Genomic DNA, 22,610 nt, shown 5'->3' with positions numbered 1-22,610 from the left:
CTGATAGGCCGGCCGCAGGCTCGTTGCCACGTCCAGCGCGATGGCGGACGTCGGAGGGGAACGGCGCGAGGAGGGGCGGCCGACGGGCCGCGAGGCGCACGCCCATTGGGCGAGGGGAGGAAAGGGGCGGGAGGATGAAGTGGGCGGGGAAAGGGGGCGCCGGACGGTGGCCTACAAGGTCAATCCGCGCCGCGTTTGGCGGGACAGGGCGTGGGGGGGGGGGTGTTCCGTCACGTCACCCGCCTTGAGTTAGCAGGAAGGGCGGGATACAAGAATGAAGATTTGAGTGTCTTATTTCGTAGCCTTGCAGGCAGCGGCCTTGGGAGCTCCAGGGAGGTGCTTCTTGTCTTTCAGGGCGCAGGCACGGGGTACTTTCCATTAAGTTCCAATTATTATTACTATAGTAGTATTAAAATTAATTTTCTGCAGGGGAACTGTAATCTGGAGATGAGCTAGAATTGTGAAGGATTCCCAGCTCCCTCTTGGAGGCTGGCATCCCTAGGGCAATGGAGGAGAGCAGATCCAAGTAGGGAAACTCCTGGAGTGTGGGGGAGTGGTCTTGGAGAGCAGGGGTAGTCAACCTGTGGACTACAATTCCCATGAGCCCCTGCCAGCGATTGCTGGTAGGGGCTCATGGGAATTGTAGTCCGTGAACATCTGGAGGACCACAGGTTGACTACCTCTGTTGGAGAGGACAGAGACCTCAGTGGGTTACAATGTCAGAGAATCCACCCTCCAAAGCATTCATTTTCTCCAGGGGAACTGATCTCTGTAATCTGGAGATAAACTGGAATTGTATGGGGGTCCCCAGGTCTGGTCTGTAGGGTTGGCATCCCTACTAAAAGAGGAATAAATGCTTTATCCAGTGATGTGCAAAAGGAAACTGCCAGTGAAAAGTTAAACGGATAAATCTGCACAGGTCAGGTGGAAGCTGGGAAGACTCCAAACCATTTGTTTTTGAATCTTAAAAAGAGAGCGACGGATCAGGCAGAAGCACACTGGTCTATTTGTGTTGCTTGCTCGTCCGTGTAATTCAGTGATTTTCGATTGGCGCTTGGCTGCATGCATGGGAAGGTGGCTGACTGAACTTCCCAAGCGTGATTGGTTTGTGGCACGCAAAGGCTGTTTTCATAAGGGGTGCCTGCATTCCAGAAAGCATCTCAGTCTACATTTTGGTGGAAGGAAACTCTGGCTTCTAGAGCCCTTTTGCTCCCAAGTAATCCTATAAAAAGTTGCAGTCCTCGCTTGGCAGCACATGCTGAAGCTACCACTTGAGTAAGCATAACCAACTTCGAGTCCAGGGACACCTTTAAGACCAACCAAATTTTATTCAAGGTGTGAGCTTTAACTGTGCATGCGCACCTGGTCATTTTTGTCCCTGACTTCACCAGTAACTGGCTGGCATCTTCCACAGCAAATTGGGAATGTAGAGCTGGACATTTTATTTAATTCACTGGGGAGGTAAAACCACATTCCTGTCTTATCTGGGATTGTCCATAAGGGAGTAAAGAACACAGACACATGGCCTGGAATACCACTAACAGCCAGTTGACTCCAGTCGTGAAAGCCAATTCAAAGATATTGTCAGCTCATTGAGGTGACAGAAAATTGCATGTTGCTTGAAAGAGGGCCTTCCTTTGGAGTCTGGGAGAAATGGCTTCTTGCTGCCCCACCGTCTCAGCCTGTTGGGGGAATAGCTACTGTTTTGCTCTCCTGTTCCCCTGAGCATGGAAGCCGGATGCCTCTGGCCTAGCAGATGGTAACAGAGACATCATGTTCTTCTTGGGAAATCCGTGTCCCTGATCCTTGATTGAGCAAGGGGTTGATCCTGCATTGGAGGCTGATGCTGCACTGAGCAAGGGGTTGGACCAGATGGCCTGTATGGTCCCTTCTCACTCTATGAGACTATGATTCCATAAAATACCAGCAAGCCCCATGCATATAGCAATGTACACTGTGCAACTCTAAAAAGAGTGACCCCCTTCCCTGCCCATGGGTCCCAAGAGGTTTATGTTCAGCTGGGTAGTCACGTTGGTCTGAAGTAGCCGAACAAAGTCTGAGCCCAGGGGCACCTTCAAGACCAACAAGGTGATTGGAGGTGTGAGCTTTCGGGGGCATGCACACTTCCTCCGGCAATGGAATGGAAATCAGTCGACTACATATCTAAGGAGAAAGCAGTAAACAGCATTGTGAGAAAATCCAGCCAATATGCCGTATAACATTGTAGATGTTTAGCAGAGTCAAGAGCCTGGCTGGAATAACAAGCTGAGTTTATCAGGTCCTTTGGGTTTCTGAGAGCTCCCATTACTTGGGATATGCTACAGTGCTTCTTCAGAGTCCCAATCAGGGATGCCAACCTCCCTGGAGACCCCAATGGAACTACAGCTCAACTGCAGAGAACAATCTCCTTGGGGAACATGGATGCTTGGGAGGGTGGGCCTCCCCAGCTTTTGAGGGCCCCAGCCTCCCCAAGTGCCACCAAGAGTTTCCCTGATCTAGGAAGCCTGCTAGGGATGCCATCCTCCAGGCAGGACCTGGGGATTCCCCCCCCCCAACTGCCCCTGGAAACCCAACTCTTCTCCAGACTCCAGAGCTAAATTCCCCTGGGGCAAATGCAGGGGTGGCCAAACTGTGGCTCTCCAGAGGTCCATGTAGTAGAGTTGCTATGAGCCCCTGCCAGCATGGCCAGTTGGCAGGGGCTCATGGTCACTGTGATCCTGGCAACTATAGCACATGGACCTCTGGAGAGCCACTGTTTGGCCACTCTTAGTCTGGAGGGTGGATTCTATGGCATCTCTCCCCACTGGGATCCCTCTCTTCCCCAGACTCCAGAGATCAATTCCTCTGGAGGGGGTTAAAAAAAGAGGGGGGCTGCTTTTCAGGTGTGGATGCCCTGGAACCCCCCCCCCCCCAGCTCTTCCCCAGTCTCCAGAGGGAAAGGCGGCTGCTTTCCTTGTAGGGAGGCCCTTCGCCAGGCGGCACCCGTGGAAGCGCAGCTCTTCCGCAGTCTCCCGAGATCCGTTCCGCTGGAGGGGAGGCTGGCTTCGGACTCGGCCGCGCGCTCTCCTCGGTCCATCCCCCGGAGCCGGCCAGGCGTCGGGGCGGGCGGACGTGCGTGCGGCTTTCCCCCTCCCCTCCCCTCCCCTCCCCGCCTCCCTCCCTCCGTCCTCCTCCTCCTCGTTCTCCTCCTCCGCGGCGAGCGCCAGTCTTGGCCGGGTCGGGCGTGGGGCGGGGGTCGCCGGGGGATCGGCGCGCGCGAAGGGCAGGGCAGGGCAGGCTCGGGCGGCCGATGCGGGAGGCGGCGGGGCCGGGGCCGGGGTCGGGGTCCGGCATGGAGGGCGCGGGGGGCGCGCTGGCCAAGGGCGCGTCGGAGCTGACGGTGATGGACGTGTACGACCTGGCGTCGCTGGTGGGCCACGAGTTCGAGCGGCTGATCGAGGCGCACGGCGGTGAGGCGGTGGCGCGGCTCATGCCGCAGGTGGTGCGCGTCCTGGAGCTGCTCGAGGGCCTGGTCAGCCGCGACCACCTCCGGCCCGAGCTCGACGAGCTGCGCCTCGAACTCGACCGCCTCCGCCTCGAGCGCGCCGACCGCCTCGACAAGGACAGGAAGCACCAGCAGGTCAGCGCGGCGGAGTCGGGAGGGATCCCCGGGGACATCTAGTCTGACCCCCCATTCCCGGGCCCAGAGGAGGCCCCCATCGAACCAGAACCCCTGGCCTGGAGGGAATGCGCCTCCCTGCGCACGCAGGAGCCAAGCTCAGGGCCAGCCCCCTCTCTGCCCACCCACTCGCCATCTACAAAGTGGGGTCCCTGAAAACCAGGGATGAGCCAGCAAATCGCCAGGGGGGGGGGATTCAGGAAATGGTCTCTGCCACAATTCTCGCCCTCCCATCTTTGGGGACATTTCATGACAGACTCAGACAACCTTTATTGGCATGCAAGGGCATTTCATGTTCCCACCATCCCCCCAAAACTGCTGGCCAAATCTGAGACACCTGGGCTAGGGGGGGGGATTATCTGGGGATTCCAGGGGGGTGGCTGGGTTGGCCGGGTGGCACCTTGAAGACCAGCAAGGTTTGATTCCAGGGATGGGCTTTGGCATGCATGCAACCTGTATGTGAGAAAGGGTACATGCACACGAAAGCTCATCCCTGGAATAAAACTTTGGGGGTCTTCAGGGGGCTCCTGGACTGAAGCAGTGGGAGAAAGTTGGAGTCCGGGGGCAACCTGAAGACGACTGAACTATTATCCTGGGAATAAGCTAGTAAATAGCCAAAGGAGGAAGGGGGGCGGATTCTGGAGCTAGCCTGTGCCAGGATTCTCTGACTCCCTTTTTAGGGGGCATCGCAAATTCCCACCGTCACCCTGAAGCTGCAGGTCAACTTTGAGACTCCTGGTAGGATTTTCTGGGGATTCAGGGGGTGGCCGTGTTGGTCCAGTGGCACCTTACAGACCAGCAAAGCTTTATTCAAGGGATGAGTTTTCGTGTGTATGGCCACTGCACAGCAACCCAAAAGGAGTGTAGACCAGGGGTAGTCAACCTGTGGTCCTCCAGATGTCCATGGACTACAATTCCCTGCAAGGGGCTCATGGGAATTGTAGTCCATGGACATCTGGAGGACCACAGGTTGACTACCCCTGTAGACAATATAGTGGTGAATTTGAAGTAGGTCGTACACCAGGAAATGTGTGTTCCTATGTGGGGGAACCTCTGGCTTAGTGTCCCCTACGCACTTCCAATCCTCATTCATGCGGCATGCCCTGGCATCTCTTCCTCCTTCTTTCTTTACTGCTGAGTCCTGTGCATCTGACTCAGAAGTGAATCCCACGGATTCCCACGGGAGTTTGTCTCTTCTGCATGCACAGGGGAAGCTCCCCCGGTCGAATCCCAGAAGTAGTGTGCGAGGGAGGAATTGCTTGCGCCTTATGATGACTCGATGAATTAATGACCTCCAAAACGTCCTAGATTCTAGAAGAGCGGTGGGAAAAGTATACTCTGCACATGACAAACAGCAGCTTGTTCCGTGCTGTGGATCGAAGTTGTGGGTTTAAAAACAAGAGCAGGGTCTGGATATGTTGAACTGAACCGAAACGCTGGGTGAAAAATCAGCCCAGCGGGGTCAGTGGCCATCTAGTCCAGCATCTTCTGCAACAGCCACTCACGATAGCCCCCCCGATTGCCATTCAAAGGTATATTGCCTCTGAACATGGAGTTTCCATTTAATCCTCATGGCTCAACAGCCGTAGAGGGGCTTTTCCTCCCTCCATTCAGGAATCCCCTTTTAAAGCCGCTGAAGTAGGTGGCCCAGAATTTCTTCTTGTGGCGGTGAGTTCCGGAGGTTAATGGTAAATTGCGTGAAGGAGCTTAAGCCACAGAAGCAGGAAAAAGGAAGGAGGTTTGGAACAGGGCTCTAGGGAACAGAGGATCTAGGTGCTGCGGAAACGGCTCTGGATTTGTTTCTCCCTCTTTATGCAACCCGGGTCTTCCTCTGATTTGGCTCCATCCTCCAGGGAGAGTCGACAACTTTTGAAAGGATCAGGGGCCCTGGACTCGCTCTACCCAGAACAACAAGCCATCACATGATGAAGGACGTCATTTTTGGCAGGTGGTGTGAACCACTCCAGAGAGGATGCTGAGGAATTTGGAATTCCCTTCCTTTCTTTCTTTCTTTCTTTCTTTCTTTCTTTCTTTCTTTCTTTCTTTCTTTCTTTCTTTCTTTCTTTCTTTCTTTCTTTCTTTCTTTCTTTCTTTCTTTCTTTCTTTCTTTCTTTCTTTCTTTCTTTCTTTCTGCTGCATTCAGGGCTGACAATCCAGTGGCAACCTCTGAATCTCAGCATTTGTAAACAAGCTGGTTGGTGCTTGCTGGAAGCAACAGAGCTAAATTTAACCTCTGCTTTGCATCCTGAAACGATTACACAGGAGAGGGGGGGAAAGAGGGGACAGCCCCCCTGCCAGTTGTTTTATATTATTTCAGGCAAGGCTCTCTTTGTGTTTAAGGAAGCCCACCTCTCCTGAATCATGTTTCCTTTTTGGTGCCGCTTAGGGGGACGGTGCCCGCTTTAATGGAGTCAGAGGTCCTTTTAGGTCAGCATCCTGTTTCCTCCTGCAGCCATGGAGAGCTCATTGGAGGGTACTCTGTCCTCCCCTGGCTCCATCCCCCAATCTCCAAAAGGGGATCTGGCAACTGTAGCCCACCAATCTCCTGCCAGCGGCCAGGGGGAACCAGCAACCCCTATAAAAGATTTTTTTTTTCTGAGACGGGAGAATTGTCCGTGAGATCCCCAACGTGGCGGCCCTTGAGATTTCAGCAAGGCTGTGGAAAATCCCGGTGGTTTTCTTTTTGGTCACAGGGCGATGATGGGGCAGAAGGCAGCCCTGCCCAGGCTATGGCTGGGCATGTTTTTGACCTGGTTTGCTTCCTGCTGGCTCAGCAGAAACGAACCTTTTGTTCCTTCCTGCTCAGCGACTTTGAAAGCCGGGGCTGGAGGGGAGAAGGGAGGCTGCGGGAGAGCAGAGGGGGTGAGGAGGAAAATCTCATGCTGTTCTGCCCTACTTATTCTCTCACTAAGTGCTCCACAAACCTTATTTTGGAGACACAGGCTCAGATTCCCTACTCCGGTACTCTGTGACCTGGGTGCTGTCGCTCCCTCTCAGCCTGACCTCCCCACAGGATTGTTGTGAGAATTAAATAGAGGAGGAGGGGAGCTGATTTGGGTCACCACGGGGTGGGGGGTGTGGAGAACAGCAGGGGTAGTCAAACTGCGGCCCTCCAGATGTCCATGGACTACAATTCCCATGAGCCCCTGCCAGTGTTTGCTGGCAGGGGCTCATGGGAATTGTAGTCCATGGACATCTGGAGGGCCGCAGTTTGACTACCCCTGGGTATATAAATAAATACGGACATAAAATTGGTAAATGCAGACATAAAATAGATTGATAAAGAACCACAGCCTGGAAGAATTTGGCAGCAAAAATAAAACACATCTTATTTTTACTTTATCTAGATGTTTATACCCTTCCTCCCCGGCAGGAAGTCAGTGCAACTTATAATGTCATGCTGTCCTCCTCTGTTTTATCCTCTCAGCAACAGCCCTGAGAGGTAGACAAGGCCAAGACCAGCTCAAGTTCATTCAGCAATAGGGTTACCAGATGTCTTCTTCTTAGAGGATATATCTTCATTTTTTTTGTATCCATTCTCTTTTTTTGGCTCTTAAAAAAAAAAAGCTGACACAAGTGTCTCCTTTTTGGTTAGGAATATTCCTAGTTAGTAGCGATGCTCACCGCTTGGGGTCTTTAAAAGTAGATTTGGCATTGTGATCACTTGTCTGCAGTCTTAAAGGTGCCACTGAACTTTGCTCTGCTGCTTCAGACCCACAAGGTGACCCACCTGAACCCATAACAAAATCGTTAGATTAGATTGAAAAGATAAAAGGAAGTTCCTGCTTGGTTTGTTGTTTTCTTACCTGTGCGCACACAAAGAGCACATGGCTTCTGGTGTAGCTTTGAGTCATTGTGTGCTCTGCGAACTATGGGACTATTGCCCAGATGCCCCAGCAGGGAGGGCAGCCCCCAAGCAGTCAGGGGAAGAGGCCGCCTGCCGAATCAGAGGCCCGTGAGCCTGAGGGCCTGTGATCTGCTCTTCCCTCAGGAGCTGGAGCTGGTAGAAGACGTGTGGCGAGGGGAAGCCCAGGACCTCCTCACACAGATTGCTCAGCTGCAGGAGGAGAACAAGCAGCTGCTGACCAACCTCTCTCACAAAGATGTCAACTTCTCGGAAGAAGAGTTCAAGAAACACGAAGGCGAGTACCTCCCTGCCCCTCCGAGGACTGCCTTGGAGTCTTAGAACTGGGGAGTTTGGCTGCAGCCGCTGGAAAACTCAGGTCAAGACTGGCAGAGCTCCGCCTCCCCTCGGTGCCCTGGAGCAAGTTAGTTCTGTGTCTTCTGGGGCTGGGCTGCCCCCACACCTCGTTGGATGGCGCGCCTCTCGATGTGCCGCAGCAATCCTTTGCAACTGGGTTTTCCGCGATAGCAACATGTAGCAACAGTCTAGCACGGGGTAGTCAAACGGCGGCCCTCCAGATGTCCATGGACTACAATTCCCATGAGCCCCTGCCAGCGTTTGCTGGCAGGGGCTCATGGGAATTGTAATCCATGGACATCTGGAGGGCCGCCGCTTGACTACCCTGGCAAAATAGCAAACCCTGTAGCAAACAGTATCGTTTTCCACTGGGTTTTTCACTCTAGCAAATAGTAGGGCAACATATAGAGACGGTATAACGCTATAGGGGTGGCCAAATTAGGGCTCTCCAGATGGCCATGGACTGCCATTCCCAGGAGCCCCTGCCAGTGTGACCAATTGGAAGGGGCTCCTGGTCATGGTAGTCCATCGGCATCTAGAGAGCCACAGTTTGGCCACCCCTGCACTATAGCGAGCAGTACACTCTGCAGCAGGGAATCCCAGCTTGTTGCCCTGCCAGCCGGCAGGGTGCCAGGAACAAACTAGGGTGCCGGTCTCCTCACTCCAGTCCATCTGGCGGTGCTCTTTGCAAGCCTCTGCAGGACTCAGCAAGCACCTTCCTCTTTTTGTTGGGCATAGGCTTCTTCAGTGGGAATTAATTCCACCCTGGAGCTGGAGGGGAGCAGAACAGAATGTTTTCCGCTGAGTTAACCATTCCCTTCCCACTATCATCATTCAGAGAGAGAGAGAGAGAGAGAGAGAGAGAGAGAGAGAGCAATTCTTCCCTGCACTTCCCCATCTTGTCCTCCTACAATGTGAGCATCCTTCCCCCAACCCCAAGAGGGCTCTGAGGATCTTAATGCGAATTCCCATCCAAGCACAGGTCTGTCTTACTTCCTTTAACCCCAGTGGGGGCCCAAAGCATCTAATGTCATTCCCCGCCCTTTTCTTCTCACAACAACCCTGCAAGGTAGGTCAGGATAAATGCATGTCAACAGTCCCAGGTCGCCTCAGCAAGCTTCCGTGATGGAGCGAGGAATTCAAACCCGGGTCTCCCAGCTCCTAGTCCAATCCAGGGGTCCCCAACCATTCCAGTTGGAATTCTGACTGAGGGTGGTGTGGCGAGCACAAAATGGCTGCTGCAAGAGGCAGAGCCGGCTACAAAATGGCAGGATCCTGCATCCCTCCTGCTGGCAACTCTCCCAACAGTTCAGGCAGAAACTTAATTTAACAAGATGCCTTTAAAATGAAACTGTTGTCGTACACAGAGCTTCAGTGGGTGGGTGGGGGGGCAGTGCAGCCAATCTGAAGCCCTTCTGGCAAAAGCCCTACCAGGCTCCACCCACTTTAAAAAATGGTGGGCATCACGTTGGGGAACCCTGCTCTAAGCCACACAGGCATTAACTAGACCGAGACCCACCGAGTTTCAACCTGGGAGAACCAGCGTTTGATTTAAATTATGCTGCAATAAAGATATTTTTACAAAACGTTCAGGAAAGGGAATGAAACCCGAGATTCAGTCCTGGGATACTCAGCAGGCCTTACTCCCACGTAAGCATGCCAAGAATCAGGCTTTGCAGCTGCACATTAGCCTGGCAGCGAGTCGCAGCTCTCTCAGAGCTCTCTCAGACAAAACAGCACTGTGGACAGCGGAGAGAGCAATCCGAAGTAGGTCTTCTCAGTAGTATTTCTTGTGTTACTCAGTGGGGCTTACTCCTAGGAACGCTGCCTTAGGATTGTGGCCAGAGACTCCTTCAAAGCTCTCTGTGCACCTGTGGCACCTGAAGTACAGGGAGCTGCTTTTTATCTCTGTGGTCCGTGTGGGGAGAGGTTCGGTTCTTGGTGAAAATAAGCACCTAGATAAATACCGCTGGAGTTAGCAGGTTTAAATGCTTTTGGGGAAAAGTCAGAGAGAACCAACGAGCTCAGCCACAGGACTCCCAAACCACAGAAGCCGCTTCCCAGCTGAGGTTTGGTACCAGCCCAGGTGCAACCGGAGCATCCTTTTGATGTGGGGGGAGGAAGAGGAGGAGTCACAGGTTGTGGCACACCTGGGGAAAGAGGCCTTGAACCCCCTGGAAGAGACAGCTCATTGTTGGGATTGTGGATATGGCTTCCTTGACCCACTTTGTCCGTTCAGGTCTGTCCGGTTCTTCGTTTTATTGCTGATTGTTGCTAATTCCAGAGTCCTTTGGGGATGGCTGCTCTTTGGGAGGAGGTGGGTGGGAATGACACAGGCTATTCCTTTAAAAGTCTGGGGAGAGAACGGGCAGCCGTCCTCCACAAGCAAAACCCCAAATGTTGCCGTAACGTTAAGCAGAGTTTTTAAAACAAGAGATCATGTCTTCTTCATGCTGGGGAAAGTCAACCAGCGTTTTCTGCTTTTGCCTTTAAGGATCCTCGTTTCCTCTCTAAAATTTGCAAGGCAGCTTGTTTTTCTTCCCCCCCCCTCCCACTTTCAACAAAAGAAACTGATTGCTAGAAAGGGAAAAGGCAAAGGAGTTAAGCCAAAGCAAAGAGTGTTAAATGTTATACTCCTCCCCCCTTTTATCCAGGTAGCTTAGTTCAGTGGAAAAGGGTCTGCTTTGAGGTGGATGGCCCAGAGCAAGCCAATCTCAAAAGTTCTTGTGAAGCTAAGCAAGGTTGGTCCTGGGTTGTGCTTGGATGGGAGACCACCAGATCAGAAGTCGGCATTGCTAACCCCTACACCAGGGGTAGTCAAACTGCGGCCCTCCAGATGACCATGGACTATAATTCCCAGGAGCCCCCTGCCAGCATTCGCTGGCAGGGGGCTCCTGGGAATTATAGTCCATGGACATCTGGAGGGCCGCAGTTTGACTACCCCTGCCCTACACCAAGCTGGCTCTTGTATCCCTCAGGACCCCTGGTGTCCCTTGGAAGAACTGCCATCTAAATCCTTGGAGGTCTGCCATCCAAACGCTCCCCATTGTGGCCCTGCTTAGCATCTGCGATCGGGCAAGATTGGGCTTGCCTAGGCTAGAGGAACTCTTCCGTCTTTCCTTCCGCTGACCGGCCCCTCTTTTTCCCTCTTGCGCCTTCTTTGAAACCAGGGATGTCGGAAAGGGAGAGGCAAGTGATGAAGAAGCTGAAGGAAGTGGTGGATAAACAGAGGGACGAAATCCGCGCCAAGGACCGAGAGCTCGGCCTGAAGAATGAGGATGTGGAGGCGGTGAGCGAGCTCGGCTTCCTCTTTCCACGGACGAATCGTGGTCTTTTTATAACTTTGAAAGTTTTTGCTTTGCATTAGAGGGAGGGGGGGGAAACGGAGTCACAGTGTATTCAGCACCCCCTGACCAATATCCTGGTTTTGCTGGGTAATGGAAGCTTAGACACTGTGCTTAATAATAAATTAGGCAATAGAAATGGAAGGAAGGGCTTAAAACAGGCCTGGGGGGGGGAGATGCTTGCACAAATCTGCCTCGAACTTTAAAGGGCTTATAGCAGCCACGGGAGTCCTAGATGACTAAGCCTTTGCACACTGAAGTGGGAGTAAGCATCACTGATCCTAGTGGGACTTACTTCTGTGTAGACAAGCACGAGATTGTGCTGAAAAAGCTGGACTGAACGAACATCTCGTTTGACTCAGAAGAGCTCATACTAGCAGGAAATGGGTCAGCTAATTAAAAGAGTATCTGGAGTTTCTCCCGAGGCATCCGCATTAAATTTGCCATTTAGAAATAACCAAAATAAAAGAGATTTTTCTGCGCAACCTGACCCAGCATCTTGTCTCCACCTGGTTCTCTCCCCCACCCTGCCCTGGCTCTCCCTTCTTCGTTTACTAAGCGGAATGTTTTGGCACTTAATTGCCGACGTTCACCAGCGGCTTCCCGGCCGCCTCCTTTTCTCCCCGGCAGCTTCAGCAGCAGCAAAACAGGCTCATGAAGATCAACCACGACCTCCGTCACCGTGTGACCGTGGTGGAGGCTCAGGGCAAAGCACTCATTGAGCAGAAAGTGGAGCTGGAGGCCTACCTGCAGACCAAGGAGCAGGAGATGGCAGCGCTCCGGGCGGAGCTGGGGAAGCTTCGGGAGAAGACACAGGGGGAGCCCAGCCAGAACGGGGAAGACGCTCCGGTAGGTGCCGCTCCAAATCAGCCGAGGGGGTTCCCTTTGGGAAAGAGAGCCGGGGCCGAAGAAAACCCGGTATTATGCTCCAGCTGGCATGGATCTCCCTTAAGAATTCTGGAAGGGGACAGGTTTCTGGGACTGTTTGCTTGTCTGGGGTTGCCATCCTCCAGGTGGACTCTGGCATTGCACGTGATTTGAATGTGGAAGATCCCAGGCTCAGCCTGAGATCCTGGAGAGCGGGCTGCCAGTTTGAGCAGACAACTTTCAATGTGAAGAGTGGTCTGATTCAGTAGAAGGCAGCTTTGTGTGTTGGTGAGAGATTGTGTGGCTCAGTGGCAGAGCTTGGCACGCAGAAGGTCTCGGGTTCAAAGCCCGGCCTCTCCAGGTAAAATGATCAGGTGATGTTATAAAATATCACTCTTTCCACATGCTTGTCAAGTTCCAGTCCATATAGAGAAATGGAAAATCACTTTAAGGGGCGATCCTAAGCCTACTTAGTTAAAAATAAGAAGTAATTGGAGGCTTACTTCTAGGTAGGCATCGGAGTGGACTGTAAATATAGTCTCCGTAAACTCTTAAGAAAAGGAAAAAGACATGACTTAGAAAAAAGTTTATGCCATTGTTCCAGAGATCTGCTCCTCCTCTTGCCGCCTCCTCTGTTATTATTTTCGGGTTTTAAATTTGGGAGTTTGTTGCTTTTGATTTGTCAACATCGCACATAACTGTGCATTGGGCGTTGCAGAGGTTGAAAGGTGTATACTTACGTTATAAAAGAATCTGCCGATCATTTGCATGTGAAATGTAATTCCTTCAGTGTTTTCCCCCCTCCAACTGAATTAGGAACACCCGATCTATTTTAAGGTTCCACTCGGCTGCATGTCAGCAAGCCCGCCCCTTGGGCTGGAGTTGTCAGCAGGGGGGCGGGAATCTCCCCGCCCTTGGCTTTGTGTTACGGTTTTAGTTTTTGAAAGGATCACATGATCTGTCTGCCCTTCTGTGCCCCTGGGGCGGTTAGGCGTCCTGGGAAAACTCTCTGCCTCTCTTGTTTACATCTGAGGATCTCAGATCTGCATTGCGGAACAGAACCCACTGTTCCTAAGGAAGGGAGTTCGGGGTGCTAAAGGAGGTACCAGTTGAATAGAACCTGCTGCAGCAGTTGAAACCACCCAGAAAATGAATGAGATCTATGTAGTGGTTAGGAGTGGCAGCCTGTAATCTGGAGATCTGGGTTTGATTCCCCATTCTGACACTCGCAGTCAGCTGGGTGACCTTGGGCCAGTCTCAGTTCCATGGGAGATCATCAGCATTTCTCTACGAAGGGTCTTGATCATGCTCTTCTTGAAGCCCAGAATACATGCAGCTCCTGGGACCGATTCTGTGATGTCGGAGGGTTTTCAATCCTTCTCCCGCTTCCTCGTTCTACTGTGGGGAAGGCTTGCCTTCTGAGGCTTTAATTAGAAACCGGCCATTCTGCCAGTGGACATTTGAGACCACTGGCCATGTTGTCCCTCTGTTGTTTTTTGTTGCATAACGATGTGACAGTGCTAGCCTTTCAGTCTTGTCCGACTCTTGGGGATCCTACGGCTCCGCTGCCCCGTCTTTCGATCTTGCACCGCTGCTTTTAGTTGTGTAATGCTCTGGCCAGCGTCCATTTTGATTGTGTCTAATCATCGCCTTCTTGGTCGGCCTGGTTTCCTTTTACCACTAGAATAACTGCTTTCTCCAACGATCGCATGATGTAGCCGAAGCAAGTGAGCCGGAATTTCGTGATTCTGCCTTCCACTGCTATATCAGGCTTTCTCCATTGTAGTCTTTCCCCAGCGGGGCACAATCCTCCCACAGCATTCATTTTCTTCATGGAAACTGATTTCTGTGTTCCGGAGGTGAGGTGTCATTCCGAGGGATCGCCAGGCCAAACCTGGAGGCTGGCATCCCTAGTGCTGGTACTCAATACCAGTGAGTACCACCACAGACCCACACACAAAACCTCTGCTCGTATCTCTAGTCCGGGTGTGAGTGTTTTTGCTGTGCATCTCAGGGCCTCTTCCGGAAGAAAAATCAATTCCTGTTTCCCCGATGAATTAAACGCCGGCTGACTGACTGACGGGCTTGTTGTTCACGGAGCCACCGGGGAAGACCCGACTTCTATGAATGGGTCCCTGCAGCACCTCGGCCCGTAGCCAGAAAGCGTCAAAGTCTCTACAGTTCCCCGGAGAGAATGGCGGCTTTCTTCTGCCGGCTTTTGTAGCGGGCTGGTTTTCAGGCCAACAATGTCTCTTCTCATTAGATCCGTTCCCAGCTTCATCGGTCAGAGAGGAGGTTAGATTATCTTTGTGAGCATAACCGCACTCTCCTGACCGCCGTTTCTGGGGAGCCTCGGCTGACTCCAAACCAGAAAAGCAAAGCACTGGGTCAAAATACAGTAGAAATAATAAAATGAGCAAGCATGCTCCAAAGACCAGAACCTTGGATGCAGGGTTTCTGCCACCCAGTAAACAGCTATTTTGGGGTGCTGCTAGATACACTCCGCAAAAAAAACAAACTGATTAAATACATGGTCCTTGAAGCTGATTAACTACAGCGTCCTTGAAGCCAGAAGATTAATTCCAACTGTTGTTGTTGTTGTTATTATTTATTAGACTTGTTTCCTGCCATTCCCAGCAAGCCAGCTCGTGGCGGGTTACACAATAAAAACCCCTCAGACAATAAAACCCCAATTAAAAACCCATTAAAATTAACATTGTAAGCGTGATATTCAGCAACTATATACATTAAAGGGAATGCTTTGCGTTATAGACATACTCAATATATTATTCTTCCATACTTAAATCTGGATAACGTTGCTGTAAATAGTACACAAATATTCAATCCAACTCCTGTTTGTTCCTCCAGACAGAGGAACCCAGCAATGAGGAGCACATCTCAGAAGCGGAAAAGATAGCCATGGATTTGAAAGACCCAAATCGTCCCAGGTTTACGCTGCAGGAGCTACGCGACGTTCTGCACGAGAGGAACGAACTGAAGTCCAAAGTCTTCCTGCTCCAAGAAGAACTTTTGTATTACAAGAGGTGGGGTGTGATGGTTTGAGCTTTTGGCCCCCACATCTCACCCCAGTGGCAGAGAAAAACAGGGCTGGGGGAGGGAGGATTTCTGGGTTTAGAGCCCCCAGTTTCTGCACAGGTCATTCTCCCTCTTTCTGCTTTCTCTGGCGCATCCTACGGGAATTTTCCGTGGATTTCATGAGCTGCCTATAGCTGTGCTTGTTACATTTCCCCACCCTGTTCCTTTTCTGTTTTGTAAAGCGAGGAGGCGGATGAAGAAACGAGATCCCTTCAACCTACGCCCGTCATTGACGCAAGACCCTCTGCTCAGCCAGAATCTGGCATCAAACGGCTGTAAGTCGTGTCTTCCCTATCAACCCCTTGCCTTTGGTCTGTTACGGCTAGCAGGGCAACGTGGCTGCAGAGTTGTCGTCAGCCAAAGAGGCAGTGTAGGTGGAATGCAAAGTAGAATATAAATCTATTTATTTATTTGTTTGTTTGTTTGTTTATAGTTAAGCACTGAGAAGCGGTTTTCTTTTTTTTTTGCTTGTTTAAAGGACAGGATCAGCGCTTGCCATTCGCCCTCCTTTTCCCTCTGCCTCTCCCGTTTGCGGGTGGCCTTTGAAAAACAAGACGAACAAAAGCCCTTGTACTCCGAGAGGCGGCGCAGCCAGACGAGCTGCGTAACTGGAGGCAGCCCGCGCTTCAGCGGTGCCTCGTAATGACTGTCGGCCTTGTTGTTGACGCTAAGAATAGCTGCCCCCAAAGCAGCTCTGTTGGGAACGTCTCAGAGCTGAGTGAGGTCACCAGTTTAAAAACAAAAGGCAAGACACCTCTTGGGTGATCTTGTTTTACAGCGGCGCTGTGGATCGGGGAACATGGCCAGGGTGGACCACATCACTTGGAGCAGGGGTAGTCAACCTGTGGTCCTCCAGATGTCCATGGACTACAATTCCCATGAGCCCCTGGCAGGGGCTCATGGGAATTGTAGTCCATGGACATCTGGAGGACCACAGGTTGACTACCCCTGACTTGGAGCACTGGTTTGCTCCCCTTGAGAATGCTGAGAATCAGTTTGCGATCTGACACCTTGCATGTCTCCCCCCACCCCTTCTATAGCTTCTCCAAAATCCTCTCCATCAGAATCAGATTGATTAATACAGTCAAAAGCCAGCAAACGAAGTACATTTGATAATATGATTCTCCGCATGCGTCAAATAAAAGTGGATACGTTGGCAATAAAAGTATAAAAATGCAGCAACAATGAAACAACCCATTGTGTTTCCAGTCAAGCTTTACGTTTTCTAAATGTAAGATGCAAAATTTTGTAGCGCTTCTCCAAGATCCTCCCTCCCCCATCTGATCTGCCGGCCACATCGTTTCTTCCAACGGGGTTGCCAACCTCCAGGTGCTGTCTGGAGCTCTCCCTGCATTACAGCTGATCTCTGGAAAATGGGGATCAATTCTCCTGGCAAAAATGGCTGCTCTGGAGGGTGGACTCTAGGATGGCATTCCTGGTTGAGCACCCTCCCGTACCCAAACACTGCCCTGATTAGGCAAATTTCTGGGAAGTTTACTGTCTGGAGATGACAATCCTCGCTCATTGTCCAATCCTGTTTAGGGCAGGCTTTCTCAGACAGGGTTTCGTAAAACGCGGGGGTTTCTTGAAGGCCCTGGAAGGGTTCCCTGAATGGGAGGGAGTGAATTAATTTTTAATATATTTTAAAATATATTTTAATTTTTAATATATTTTAAAAATTTGTTAAACATTTATCAGGTGATGTATGGTTATGTCGACCTGCCCCCCCCCCCAAATGGCCACTGATGGGCCTGGAGGGGGTGGGAAAGGGAGGGGCACTGGGTGGGCGTGTCCACAGCTCTGCTTCCCAACCCTGTTCTGCACGATCGCGCCACTTCTGGGGTTTCTCGAAGCCTGAAGAATATTTCAGGTGTTTCTCAACGTTAAAAAAGTTGAGACAGGCAGTGAGCCAAGAGTTTGCTGCATTGCTCCAAAGTCTCAGACGGAGACAGGGACTTTCTTGGGGGCAGGTGACCTTTTCTCCCTCACCCTTGTAACAAATCCCCTGTGCAATAACCTGAAGTGAAGGCCCATGTCTCTTGTTTGTTTGGCTTCCATCCTTTTTTATCTCCTCCTCTTCTCGTTTGGTGTGTCTGAATGCCTGTGGTGTCCTGTGGCAACCCTTCTCATATCTTTTTGTCTGACTTTCTCACTCAGGATCTTTACCGCTATAATGCCCATGGTAGCCGCCGGATTGATCCCGGATGATCCCACATTACAGCCAATAAGAAGACTTGTGTCCCTTGTAGGAGTCTTTAAGATTTTTGTTTTCCTTTCTTTTTCAGTAGCTGTCATAGAGTTCCCCACCCCCACCCCAAATTCGGTGCATGGTATATATAGTTGGTGCCTATTTTAACCTTCGCTGCTAGTTACATTCTCATTGGCTGACTGTGGGATCATGTGCCTTTAAAAAGAATAGCCAATCAGAATGTCCTTTGGCCGCATGATGCACCCACTAATTAATCAGGAAGTTGTGTTTCCATTGCAATTTTGCCTTCTGTGTAAACCAGTAATTCTTTATCTACGTCTGCAAGGCTAAATATTCGGCTGTTTCCCCTTTCCTCCTTTGGTCCTTTAGCTCATGGCTTTCTGATAAAAATTCCAGCAGCCATTGCCAACGTGGTGCCCTCAAAGTGTTTTCAGAAAGTTCGTGGAGCCAAGTAGGGTTTTTGCCTGACATGCCTTCTGATTGGCAATCTGATAGGTTGTCCGGGTTAAAATAATATTGCTTTGGCGGGAGGCAGTCATATTGGTTTTATATTCTTTATCATTTTTTTCCATTATGATTTTAAAATGATGCCTTTATTTAACTGCACTTCTTCTGAGTTTGTGGCTGGCTCCGCCTCCTATGACCGCCATTTTGTGCTAGCACCAGCCACCCCGTGTCAGAGTACCTGAGGTGACCACAGGCTCAAGAAGGTTGGGAGCTCCTGGGTTTCTAGCACAACCGATCTTTCATTACCTTTGCAGAGCTCGTAGTTTATTCACATTCTACCCCCAAGCCTTTCACGTTAGAAGCTGGAATGTTTGTGAACGTTCCGTGACAATGTGTTTTTTAGTTCTGGACAAACAGTTGGGAGGGGGGGTCACTTGTGAGCCAACCTTTTAAACATAACCATTATATATGAGCGTGTTAACTACTAATTCAAGTTTAATCCTGCTTTTGAAGCCTGCGTAATGGAAGACCAGACCAATTTTGTGCCTGAAATTTAGGACAGGATTTGTTCCAAGGAAAACAAAGAGTGCATGAAATAACTGACAGGAGGCCGAATCAGTCACCTTAAATGTCAGCTTGCAGCGGGACTTAAATTGGTGCAGGGCAGTATTTGGAACCCGCAACCCCAGTTCCCTGCCAGTTAAAGGCGTTTTCCAAACAACCCGGCAGGCAAGTAAAGGATGTATTTTAACTGCGTGTGGCCAAAAATGGAGCAGGGCGAGAGCCGACTCCTGGGAAACACAGCTGTGCTTGGGCTCTACTAACTCCAGGCATCTTTTGTTGCACTTGGCTCAAGGGAGGCAGCCAGCTGATGTTAATGATGGGATTTGCTGCATTAATACCCCAAAGACTAACCCCCCACAGGCCTTCACTGCCCAAACTCTGGTCAAGAAACTGAGAATTGTTGAACAGCCTGCCCCGGGGGGGGGGGGGTGGATGCCTTTTCTCCCCAACTGCAAGCCACGCCCCTCACCCCACACTGCATGAAAAACCACTCTTAGAGATGTTTACGATGGAGATGGATTCCCTCATTTCATGCCCCCCAAACCCTAAATACTGAGAGAAAGCTCTCCACACTGCCCTTGGTCCTCAGAAGGTGCCCGAGGGCCTCATCTTCACCACTACCCATCTTCCCAGTGGGAGGACAAGGCTCTTTACTGGTTCCCCAAGTCACCTGAACTTGGATTTCTGGGAAGGATAAGACCCTCTCAAACGCTGATATACTACCGCTGGCTTATGGAGCGAGCCTGGTGTACTGGTTAAAAGCACTGGACTCTAATATGGAGCACTGGGTTTGATTCTCCACTCCTTCACAAGTTGACCTTGGGCTAGTCACAGTTCTCTCAGTTGTTCTCTTAAAGCTCTCTCAGCCCCACCTTCTTCATAGGGCGTCTGTTGTGGGGAGAGGAAAGGAAAGGGGTTTGTAAGCCACTTTGGGACTCCTTCGGGGAATGAAAAGCAGGGCATAAAAAAACCCAGCTCTTTTTCTTTTAGGTGGGGCCTGGGGAACCCCCAGAATCACAGCTCATCTCCAGACTACAGAGTTCAGTTCCCCTGGGAAATATGCCCTCTATGGCTGGGGTAGTCAACCTGTGGTCCTGCAGATGTTCATGGACTACAATTCCCATGAGCCCCTGCCAGCGTTTGCTGGCAGGGGCTCATGGGAATTGTAGTCCATGAACATCTGCAGGACCACAGGTTGACTACCCCTGCTCTATGGCACTGTCCCCAATCAGGTCCCTGTTCTCCCCAGATCTTCTGGGGTTTCCCAACCTGGAGCTGGGAGGATCCATTTATTTCGACCTTGCCAGAGTCTGGCCAGTTCTGCAATCATGCTGCCAAGCTTTTAGATGCTTCCGTCTCTGACGCTGTCAAGTTTTAACCTCTCCCTCCTCCCCGCTTTGTTTTTTTTGGAAGGTTTAGCTTCTTTTCCCGGGATAAGAAACGGATGCAGAGAAACACCTCCTTCCAGGATTCCTTCGGCCAGTGGGCCGATGCACACAAAGACGACCTGTACACCGAACAAGGGCAGGAAGCCCTGCAGCATCTGTGACCGGAACAAGACGTCGGTTTGGTTGCTTTGCTAACAAAAGCGGACTCACCTGGCAGATGGCGACCCTCCTCAACTCCCTGGCCTTGCCCAGTGTGACTGGCGCCCAGGAGCTTAATTCCAGGCCAGCTCGCAAAAGGGATCCCCTAGCCTAGGGTTTTCTTTTGGCTGCCGGAAAGGAAGACTCAGGCATCCGTCACGACGGTGTTGCATACTCTGGTGGAGCCGCACTTCTAAGTCACTGGCTGTGGGTTGATGTAACAAGCCCATGTCTTCCGGGTTTCGTTTTGGGTTTTTTTTTTAATCACTGCATTAGCTGCACTTAACATTTCCCGTAAACCAAAAAGAGCGAGAGTGAGAGAAATGTGTGTGGTTACAAAGAGCTTGTACCAGCAGTCCTGTTGAAGATCATCTTTGCCTGATGGAAGAAGTAGCGGCAGAGAATTCGGTTTGTTTCTCCTCCAGCTACTGACCGATGGAAGGGACTTGGTCCTTGTCGCTCTTTCCGATCATAGCGGAAGATCCGTCAAGATTGCAGCTGGGCTCTTTCCTCCTTCACCCCCCCTCCTCTGGGGGCCCCGCCCTTGTGCCAAAGGAACCCATTTCAGAGAGAGGGCCAATGCAGATCCTGGAACTGGATCCAAACACGCTCGGAACTGTGCATTTTGGTTTATTTATAGTGCCTAAAGCATGAGCACGTACAGGGTGTGAGGGTGCCTTGCAATTTTGCTATGACTTTTCTGACTTATTAATGGAAACTAAACTGTAGAACTTCATGCTAACCATTTTTTTAATGTATCCTTGTACCCTGGTTGCCAGCCCCCTCACTCTTCCCTTCTGCAAAGGGCAGACGGTTTCTTTTCTGCCAGGGCCTTGGGAACAAAATCAGCCAGCTTTTAAACCCCTTCCCACCAGATGTAAGGTGGGATCCCAAAAACAGGCGCAGGCGTGCTTGTTTGTTACTGAGAATCCTAGCATGCATTTGCATTTAATTATTTATTCTATCCTCCTTTCCTCCCCAGCTGGCAGGTCAAAGCAGCTAAGAACTTTGTTCATCCCCTCATCTGTTTTCTCATAACAACTACCCTGCAATGTAGGAGAGGCTGAAAGTTTTCAACAGGCCCAAAGGAGCAGTCACGAACTCCTCTATTGGGCCTGAATCATAGAATCATAGAGTGGGAAGGGGCCATACGGGCCATCTAGTCCAACCCCCTGCTCAATGCAGGATCAGCCCTAAGCATCCTAAAGTGGATCACACACTGGATAACAAAGTGAAAGAATGGATAGCAAGTAGTAGATTCCAGCTCTGAGTATTCCTGCACAAATGTGCAGATAGAAAAAACTACCACAAGCAGAGAAATAGGGCCTGTATGTTTTCTTTGCCTTAGCTGCTGGCTTTCCGGTTGCAGGGAGTTTTATTTTTTTTTAAAGGAGGGTGTTTAAAATTGTGACCTGCAGCCTGAAGTAGGAAATCCGTATTTTCACCTTGGATCTCTGCCGTCTCGTTCCCCCACAAGTGTCAACCAGGTTTGAGCTGCAAAATAGGATGAGGAAAAAACTCTAGATGATGAACCTCCGAGGGCTGTGTTGGAAAGGCTTTACGAAGATCTGCAAAGCAATTCTCAGACTTTGGAACAATTTGACATGTGATTGTTCTGGGCTGTACACTAATAATTCATGAGCAGATTTGTGGAGTTTTCTTTTTTTAAGTTATACTCGAGTGCCTAGGGAGGGGCACAGACTGAACCACAAAGCAAAATTCATCATGAATGTTCATGGTTCATGGACTGAAATTTGTGACAGGTTAAATGTTAACTTCACGAACTTCCATGAAGTGTTAAAGCAGTTCATGAACAGAGCGGAAAGCAAGAGTTTAAAAAGATCCCGACTCTCTTTAAACCTCTGCTTTCTGTTCCCGCACAAGCCACAAAAAACAGGTGAGTGAGAGGGAGCAGCTTTACAGCTTTCTGCCAATCCCATTTAAAGGGACTGTAGTCCTTGTCAGCAAGGTTTGTGAGGCCACAAACTGGTTCGATTCAGTTCATGGTTCAGTGACAAACTGAATTTTCCCTATTTGGCATTCTCCCCATCTCTACTTGTGGCATTTTTGCAAAGCACATTTCAGTCCCAACAATTCCGGAGGGCTTGGAATAAACTTAGTTTATTCGTGGAGGTCTATCCATGATTATTAGCCATGGTGACCCAAAGGAACCGCCATGTTCATGAGCAGTCAACCTCTGAATCCCAGAGCAGAGAGGCGAAATCAGAGAAAGACCCTGTTGTTGGCGCTTCAGAAGGTTGGACACTGCAGGACAGGATGCTGGACTAGATGGGCCCCTGGTCTGATCCAGCAGGACTTTTCTTATGATGGCCCCGGCCTCTGTGCCCTGTTGTCAGCCCTCCCTCCAGAGGGAATGGTTGACCCCTGGGAGGCCTAGATGGACCATTGGTTTGATCCAGCAGGGCTCTTCTGACGTTCTTAGTTTTAAGTTCCATTGACTTCACCGAGCTGCCCTTGGCTTAAATGGCAGTATGTTCTCTTATCTCTGCAATAAGCTGCTATTATCCCTCTAGCGAAGAACAAATTTTGCGGATTCCCTTTAAGGCAGGGGTAGTCAACCTGTGGTCCTCCAGATGTCCATGGAGTACAATTCCCATGAGCCCCTGCCAGCATTCGC

The 22,610-nt window shown here is 50.7% G+C and overlaps 1 protein-coding gene across 3 annotated transcripts; it reads left to right on the top strand.

Moving 5' to 3' along the window:
- The first annotated feature begins 3,274 nt into the window (after positions 1 to 3,274).
- RILPL1 (Rab interacting lysosomal protein like 1) lies at positions 3,275 to 21,352 on the top strand. 3 transcript variants are annotated; one of them, XM_077309385.1, is made up of 8 exons: positions 3,275 to 3,619; positions 7,650 to 7,800; positions 11,030 to 11,148; positions 11,834 to 12,052; positions 14,939 to 15,114; positions 15,349 to 15,441; positions 17,324 to 17,411; positions 19,800 to 21,352. In XM_077309385.1, the coding sequence occupies exons 1-8, from the start codon at positions 3,290 to 3,292 to the stop codon at positions 19,803 to 19,805; spliced, it is 1,182 nt and encodes a 393-aa protein (XP_077165500.1). In that variant the 5' UTR covers positions 3,275 to 3,289; the 3' UTR covers positions 19,806 to 21,352. The 3 variants fall into 3 exon arrangements, with proteins under 3 accessions (XP_077165500.1, XP_077165498.1, XP_077165501.1); XM_077309383.1 differs by lacking the exon at positions 17,324 to 17,411; XM_077309386.1 differs by lacking the exons at positions 3,275 to 3,619; positions 7,650 to 7,800; positions 17,324 to 17,411 and adding an exon at positions 9,961 to 10,098.
- The last annotated feature ends 1,258 nt before the right edge of the window (positions 21,353 to 22,610 follow it).

The sequence above is a fragment of the Paroedura picta genome, chromosome 13, assembly GCF_049243985.1.
Source record: "Paroedura picta isolate Pp20150507F chromosome 13, Ppicta_v3.0, whole genome shotgun sequence".
NCBI classification, from domain to species: Eukaryota; Metazoa; Chordata; class Lepidosauria; order Squamata; family Gekkonidae; genus Paroedura; species Paroedura picta.
This window is presented reverse-complemented; position numbering and strand designations above follow the sequence as displayed.